The 9,129-nt window shown below is 45.2% G+C and overlaps 1 protein-coding gene across 1 annotated transcript in view; it reads left to right on the plus strand.

Moving 5' to 3' along the window:
• The window catches only part of LOC120048903 (protocadherin-11 X-linked-like), a 41,357-nt gene extending 39,014 nt beyond the window's left edge, over positions 1–2,343 (plus strand). The window contains exon 3 of the mRNA XM_038995220.1: positions 2,032–2,343. Within this exon, the coding sequence (XP_038851148.1) occupies positions 2,032–2,343 (312 nt within the window). The remainder of the gene's footprint in view (positions 1–2,031) is intronic.
• Positions 2,344–9,129: the final 6,786 nt, after the last annotated feature.

The raw sequence follows: 9,129 nt of genomic DNA on the forward strand, positions 1-9,129 counted from the left end.
CAAAAATGGTCCAGCAACCAAAGGAAATCCAGCCAACTTTACAGAACTGTGTGCCAGCATCTCTGTGGAATGCTTTCGACACCTTTTGAGTCCATGCCCCGATGAATTGAGACTGTTCTAAGGGCTAAAGGGGGTGCAACTCAATATTAGGAAGGTGTTTCTAATGGTTTGTCCACTCAGTGTATATCTGGACTGCAATGTAGTGTCTTTGCTAAAAAATGCTTGGGGTCACTCCACCATGTGTGGACAAGGCTTTTAAAGATGACTCTAATGTGATGTCTGACCTAATATAGACACGTTATAGAGTGCTACAGATAAGACTCATTAACTCATTATTGTAAATGTTACCTTTGGTTTCACCATCTGAATAAAAAAAATGGCAGTTCCTTCCCTAACCAGCCTCCCTGCAAGATAATTTACAGTAGAGTGACACTCAAGGACAGAGGAAACAATGGGCCAGCTGGAGGCACTGAATGGAAGGCTTTGCATGTCTTTAGATTCTAGTAAGCAGAAGGGAGACAGGCTGAAGGGCAGCGACTTTAAGACACAGAGCTGAGAACCTTGTCTGTGGCCGCCCCTAATCCTGGTAATCCCCTACAGCAAGTCTTGATTTACTTTTGTAAAAGAGATTGGGAGACGATAAGAGGCAAGTCCCCTTTTTAGAATATCTGATAATCTGGTTAGGACAGAGGACTCAGGGGTATTTAGTCCAGCCTTAACATTTGTTAAAGCAGATGGTGGTTAGGAGGGGCCAGGCCAGCTGGCGAAACCACCTCCTCCTCCTCCACCTGACAACCTCCCCCATCTCTCCTCCTCCTCCTCCTCCTCCACCTGACAACCTCCCCCATCTCTCATCCTCCTCCTCCTCCTCCTCCTCCTCCTCCTCCTCCTCCTCCTCCTCCTCCTCCTCCTCCACCTGACAACCTCCCCCATCTCTCCTCCTCCTCCTCCTCCACCTCCTCGTGACAACCTCCCCATCTCTCCTCCTCCTCCTCCTCCTCTTCCAACTGACAACCTCCCCCATCTCTCCTCCTCCCCTCCTCCTCCTCCTCCTCCTCCTCCTCCTCTTCCTCCTCTTCCAACTGACAACCTCCCCCATCTCTCCCCCTCCTCCTCCTCCACCTGACAACCTCCCCGTCTCCCCTCCTCCCCTCCTCCTCCTCCTGACAACCTCCCCCATCTCTCCTCCTCCCCTCCTCCTCCTCTTCCTCCTCTTCCAACTGACAACCTCCCCCATCTCTCCTCCTCCTCCCCTCCTCCTCTTCCTCCTCTTCCAACTGACAACCTCCCCCATCTCCTCCCCTCCTCCTCTTCCAACTGACAACCTCCCCCATCTCCTCCCTTCCTCCTCCTCCTCCACCTCCTCGTGACAACCTCCCCATCTCTCCTCCTCCTCCTCCTGCTCCACCTCCTTTTCGGGAAAACCTCTTCCTCCTCCTCCATCCTCCTACTGACATCTTCCTCCTCTTCCTCCTGACATCTTCCTTCTCCTCCTCCTCCTCCACTTCCTCCTGACAACCTCCCCCATCTCTCCTCTTCCTCCTCTTCCACCTCCTCCTCATTACATCTTCCTCCTCTTCCTTCTGACATCTTCATCCTCCTCCTTCTCCTCCTCCTCCTCACAACTTCCACCACCTCTTCCTCATCTTCCTCCTTCTCCTCTTCCTCATCTTCTTCCTCCTCCTCCTCCCTCATCCATCTACTGTGTTGGAGTATGAAAACAGACCAGACCAATGGATGGATGATAATCAATCTAGTTTATTTTGCTGTTTGACTCCTTAAGTACTTTCAGCCAGATTAGAGGCTTTTCTAGGGGATAATCGGAAGGCCACAGACAATTGCCTTTTTTCCATCCTGAAAGTATCCCCTGTGAATGTGTAAAGAAGGGGATTTAGAGTGGATGCCGGCTCTTAATTCCTGATTAGTCCAATTCCAAACCCTGCTAAAATTAGCTGGCCAGTGTGCTAATCACAGAGTCTTAGACACCCTCTGTTGCATGACGGAGTGGACTGGACATCCCTGCCCCTGCAGTCAGAACAGGTCCCAGGACTGGACATCCCTGCCCCTGCAGTCAGAACAGGTCCCAGGACTGGACATCCCAGCCCCTGCAGTCAGAACAGGTCCCAGGACTGGACATGCCTGCCCCTGCAGTCAGAACAGGGCCCAGGACTGGACATCCCTGCCCCTGCAGTCAGAACAGGGCCCAGGACTGGACATGCCTGCCCCTGCAGTCAGAACAGGGCCCAGGACTGGACATGCCTGCCCCTGCAGTCAGAACCGGTCGCAGGTCTGGACATCCCTGCCCCTGCAGTCAGAACAGGGCCCAGGAATGATATCTCATAAATTGTAAAGTTTTGGATTTTAAACCCTCTCTCCACTTGTTCAATGTGTTGACCACTCTATGGACACTGGATTAGGTTTGCTTCAGGCAGATATAGCACTATGGACACTGGATTAGGTTTGCTTCAGGCAGATATAGCACTATGGACACTGGATTAGGTTTGCTTCAGGCAGATATATCACTATGGACACTGGATTAGGTTTGCTTCAGGCAGATATAGCACTATGGACACTGGATTAGGTTTGCTTCAGGCAGATATATCACTATGGACACTGGATTAGGTTTGCTTCAGGCAGATATATCACTATGGACACTGGATTAGGTTTGCTTCAGGCAGATATATCACTATGGACACTGGATTAGGTTTGCTTCAGGCAGATATATCACTATGGACACTGGATTAGGTTTGCTTCAGGCAGATATAGCACTATGGACACTGGATTAGGTTTGCTTCAGGCAGATATAGCACTATGGACACTGGATTAGGTTTGCTTCAGGCAGATATATCACTATGGACACTGGATTAGGTTTGCTTCAGGCAGATATATCACTATGGACACTGGATTAGGTTTGCTTCAGGCAGATATATCACTATGGACACTGGATTAGGTTTGCTTCAGGCAGATATATCACTATGGACACTGGATTAGGTTTGCTTCAGGCAGATATATCACTATGGACACTAGGCTTGCATCCAAAATGGCATCCTATTCCCTTATAATCAAATCAAATCAAGTGTATTTGTCACGTGCGCTGAATACAACAGGTGTAGTAGACCTTACAGTGAAATGCTGAATACAACAGGTGTAGTAGACCTTACAGTGAAATGCTGAATACAACAGGTGTAGTAGACCTTACAGTGGAATGCTGAATACAACAGGTGTAGTAGACCTTACAGTGAAATGCTGAATACAACAGGTGTAGACCTTACAGTGAAATGCTGAATACAACAGGTGTAGGTAGACCTTACAGTGAAATGCTGAATACAACAGGTGTAGTAGACCTTACAGTGAAATGCTGAATACAACAGGTGTAGACCTTACAGTGAAATGCTGAATACAACAGGTGTAGGTAGACCTTACAGTGAAATGCTGAATACAACAGGTGTAGTAGACCTCACAGTGAAATGCTGAATACAGCAGGTGTAGTAGACCTTACAGTGAAATGCTGAATACAACAGGTGTAGACCTTACAGTGAAATGGTGACGAGGTGTAGGTAGACCTTACAGTGAAATGCTGAATACAACAGGTGTAGTAGACCTCACAGTGAAATGCTGAATACAACAGGTGTAGTAGACCTTACAGTGAAATGCTGAATACAACAGATGTAGTAGACCTTACAGTGAAATGCTTACTTACAGGCTCTAACCAATAGTGCAAAAAAAGGTATTAGGTGAACAATAGTTAGGTAAAGAAATAAAACAACAGTAAAAAGACAGGATATATATATAGTAGCGAGGCTATAAAAGTAGCGAGGCTACATACAGACACTGGTTAGTCAGGTTTATTGAGGTAGTACGTACATGTAGATACGGTTAAAGTGACTATGCATATATGATGAACAGAGAGTAGCAGTAGCGTAAAAGAGGGGTTGGCGGGTGGTGGGTGGGACACAATGCAGATAGCCCGGTTTTAAGCGCACTACTTTTGAACAGGGCCCATAGGGTGCCATTAGGGATGAACGCCTGGTTTCCTTCAGGCAGTCTTCAGAACTGCTAAAATCAGTGACTCCTTTGGTTCCTGTTCGATTAGCCAACCCCTCATTTTAACCCGGAAGTGCGTCACTCCACCACCTACCTGACCCTATTACAACATCAATCATTAGCCTAAATCACGTATTATTTAACCATAAATTATCATATTGGGTATTGTAATGAACATATTACATTTCATACACAATATTACATTACAGTCCCGCCGCTGCTTCAGGGGAATCTAATAATTCAATATCTCTGATTGGATGAAACGCATAAGCATGACTAGCTATAATATAAACCAGGAAGTCTTCCTAATCCCCATCTCACCAACTTTATGCCTCTGGCAATCTTCTCAGTCAGTCCTGGACGCCTTCAACAGAGGCATATTTGCTTAATTAGATCAATACATCGACTAATTAGAGCCAAGTGAGGCATGAGTGGGATGACAGGTACGCTTTTCATCCATTCACGCAGCCATTTTGCTTGATCGTTTGATGTTTTCCCCTGTCTTTGTATGCAGGTGTGTAATATAATTGGATATTACATTTGTCTAATTCGATTTGAGTTGAAAAACTAAAAAGGTAGTTGCCTCCAGTCGTCCTGGAAAAGAAAATAGCTCTTGATATACCGTAGCACTTTACAGAACATTTTTTTTTTTACTTAAACTAGGCAAGTGAGTTAAGAATGAATTCTTATTTACAATGACAGCCTAGGAACAGTGGGTTAACTGCCGTGTTCTGTGGAAGAACAACAGATTTTCAACTTGTCAGCTCGGGGATTTGATCTAGCAACCTTTCAATTAGTAGTCCAACACTCTAACCACTAGGCTACCTGCCGGCCCTACACTCTAACCACTAGGCTACCTACCGGCCCTACACTCTAACCACTAGGCTACCTGCCGTCCCTACACTCTAACCACTAGGCTACCTGCCGTCCCTACACTCTAACCACTAGGCTACCTGCCGGCCCTACACTCTAACCACTAGGCTACCTACCGGCCCTACACTCTAACCACTAGGCTACCTGCCGTCCCAACACTCTAACCACTAGGCTACCTGCCGTCCCTACACTCTAACCACTAGGCTACCTACCGGCCCTACACTCTAACCACTAGGCTACCTGCCGTCCCTACACTCTAACCACTAGGCTAACTGCCGTCCCTACACTCTAACCACTAGGCTACCTACCGGCCCTACACTCTAACCACTAGGCTACCTACCGGCCCTACACTCTAACCACTAGGCTACCTACCGGCCCTACACTCTAACCACTAGGCTACCTGCCGTCCCTACACTCTAACCACTAGGCTAACTGCCGTCCCTACACTCTAACCACTAGGCTACCTACCGGCCCTACACTCTAACCACTAGGCTACCTACCGGCCCTACACTCTAACCACTAGGCTACCTACCGGCCCTAAACTCTAACCACTAGGCTACCTACCGGCCCTACACTCTAACCACTAGGCTACCTACCGGCCCTACACTCTAACCACTAGGCTACCTACCGGCCCTAAACTCTAACCACTAGGCTACCTACCGGCCAGGCTGTCATGGAATATGCTCAGCTTCTAATGTATATTAAATTCATCCAATGATGTGTGGTAGGTTCAAAATACAAGTGGTGTAAAGTACTTAAGTAAAAATACTTTAATGTACTGCTTAAGTAGTTTTTTGTGTATTTGTACTTTACTATTTATATTTTTGACAATTTTTACTTTTACTTCACAACATTCCTAAAGAAAATGATGTACTTTTTACTCCCATACATTTTCTCTGACACCCCAAAATACTCGTTACATTTTTTTATGCTTAACAGGACATTAAAATGGTCCAATTCACGCACTTATCAAAAGAACATCCCTGATTATACCTACTGCCTCTAGTCTGGCAACTCACTAAACACAAATGCTTCATTTGTAAATTATGTCTGAGTGTTGGAGTGTGTCCCTGGATATCTGTAAATAAAAAATAAGAAAAATAAAAATGTTTTACTTGAGTCATTTTCTGTTAAGATATCTTTACTTTTACTCAAGTATGATATTTGGGTACTATTTCTACCACTGCAAAAATACACAGTGCTTGTCAAAGAGAATAGATTTAAAGACATCTGAATGGTGATTTGATAGCAGAATCAGAATAATTGTAATGCAGTAATTTATACCTGTAATATTACAGATTACGTAGCGATATTGGTGGTAGATATTACGAAACCGTATTATAGTCTTGGAAAAATCAGTAAATGGCTATCATACAACAAAAACTATATATTGTTGGTTTTTATGGTCTTCTGGATGTAGAATATTGAACAGATTTGTCTTAGTCTTTGTCTGGTTGTAAAGTTCTGTTTCTGACCTGTACGTGGAATTTGGTTGCACACAGTTCTTCTCTCTAGGTACCACCCTCTACTGCAGTAAGACCAGAATGTTACAGTTCTTCTCTCTAGATACCACCCTCTACTGCAGTAAGACCAGAATGTTACAGTTCTTCTCTCTAGGTACCACCCTCTACTGCAGTAAGACCAGAATGTTACAGTTCTTCTCTCTAGATACCACCCTCTACTGCAGTAAGACCAGAAAGTTACAGTTCTTCTCTCTGGATACCACCCTCTACTGCAGTAAGACCAGAATGTTACAGTTCTTCTCTCTAGATACCACCCTCTACTGCAGTAAGACCAGAATGTTACAGTTCTTCTCTCTAGGTACCACCCGCTACTGCAGTAAGACCAGAATGTTACAGTTCTTCTCTCTAGGTACCACCCTCTACTGCAGTAAGACCAGAATGTTACAGTTCTTCTCTCTAGGTACCACCCTCTACTGCAGTAAGACCAGAATGTTACAGTTCTTCTCTCTAGGTACCACCCTCTACTGCAGTAAGACCAGAATGTTACAGTTCTTCTCTCTAGATACCACCCTCTACTGCAGTAAGACCAGAATGTTACAGTTCTTCTCTCTAGATACCACCCTCTACTGCAGTAAGACCAGAAAGTTACAGTTCTTCTCTCTGGGTACCACCCTCTACTGCAGTAAGACCAGAATGTTACAGTTCTTCTCTCTAGATACCACCCTCTACTGCAGTAAGACCAGAAAGTTACAGTTCTTCTCTCTGGGTACCACCCTCTACTGCAGTAAGACCAGAATGTTACAGGTCTTCTCTCTAGATACCACCCTCTACTGCAGTAAGACCAGAATGTTACCGTTCTTCTCTCTAGATACCACCCTCTACTGCAGTAAGACCAGAAAGTTACAGTTCTTCTCTCTGGATACCACCCTCTACTGCAGTAAGACCAGCATGTTACAGTTCTTCTCTCTAGATACCACCCTCTACTGCAGTAAGACCAGAATGTTACAGTTCTTCTCTCTAGATACCACCCTCTACTGCAGTAAGACCAGAATGTTACAGTTCTTCTCTCTGGATACCACCCTCTACTGCAGTAAGACCAGAATGTTACCGTTCTTCTCTCTGGATACCACACTCTACTGCAGTAAGACCAGAAAGTTACAGTTCTTCTCTCTAGATACCACCCTCTACTGCAGTAAGACCAGAATGTTACAGTTCTTCTCTCTAGATACCACCCTCTACTGCAGTAAGACCAGAATGTTACAGTTCTTCTCTCTAGATACCACCCTCTACTGCAGTAAGACCAGAATGTTACAGTTCTTCTCTCTGGATACCACCCTCTACTGCAGTAAGACCAGAATGTTACCGTTCTTCTCTCTGGATACCACCCTCTACTGCAGTAAGACCAGAAAGTTACAGTTCTTCTCTCTAGATACCACCCTCTACTGCAGTAAGACCAGAATGTTACAGTTATTCTCTCTAGATACCACCCTCTACTGCAGTAAGACCAGAATGTTACAGTTCTTCTCTCTAGATACCACCCTCTACTGCAGTAAGACCAGAAAGTTACAGTTCTTCTCTCTGGATACCACCCTCTACTGCAGTAAGACCAGAAAGTTACAGTTCTTCTCTCTGGATACCACCCTCTACTGCAGTAAGACCAGAATGTTACCGTTCTTCTCTCTGGATACCACCCTCTACTGCAGTAAGACCAGAATGTTACAGTTCTTCTCTCTAGATACCACCCTCTACTGCAGTAAGACCAGAAAGTTACAGTTCTTCTCTCTGGATACCACCCTCTACTGCAGTAAGACCAGAATGTTACAGTTCTTCTCTCTGGATACCACCCTCTACTGCAGTAAGACCAGAAAGTTACAGTTCTTCTCTCTGGATACCACCCTCTACTGCAGTAAGACCAGAATGTTACAGTTCTTCTCTCTAGATACCACCCTCTACTGCAGTAAGACCAGAATGTTACAGTTCTTCTCTCTGGATACCACCCTCTACTGCAGTAAGACCAGAATGTTACCGTTCTTCTCTCTGGATACCACCCTCTACTGCAGTAAGACCAGCATGTTACAGTTCTTCTCTCTAGATACCACCCTCTACTGCAGTAAGACCAGAAAGTTACAGTTCTTCTCTCTGGATACCACCCTCTACTGCAGTAAGACCAGAATGTTACCGTTCTTCTCTCTAGATACCACCCTCTACTGCAGTAAGACCAGAAAGTTACAGTTCTTCTCTCTGGATACCACCATCTACTGCAGTAAGACCAGGATGTTACAGTTCTCTCTAGATGCCACCCTTTACTGCAGTAAGACCAGAATGTTTACAGTTCTTCTCTCTAGATACCACCCTCTACTGCAGTAAGACCAGAATGTTACAGTTCTCTCTAGATACCACCCTCTACTGCAGTAAGACCAGAAAGTTACAGTTCTTCTCTCTAGATGCCACCCTCTACTGCAGTAAGACCAGAATGTTACAGTTCTCTCTAGATGCCACCCTCTACTGCAGTAAGACCAGAAAGTTACAGTTCTTCTCTCTAGATACCACCCTCTACTGCAGTAAGACCAGAATGTTACAGTTCTTCTCTCTGGATACCACCCTCTACTGTAGTAAGACCAGAATGTTACAGTTCTTCTCTCTAGATACCACCCTCTACTGCAGTAAGACCAGAATGTTACAGTTCTCTCTAGATACCACCCTCTACTGCAGTAAGACCAGAATGTTACAGTTCTTCTCTCTAGATACC

This window comes from Salvelinus namaycush, chromosome 5 (genome assembly GCF_016432855.1).
Source record: "Salvelinus namaycush isolate Seneca chromosome 5, SaNama_1.0, whole genome shotgun sequence".
Classification (NCBI taxonomy): domain Eukaryota; kingdom Metazoa; phylum Chordata; class Actinopteri; order Salmoniformes; family Salmonidae; genus Salvelinus; species Salvelinus namaycush.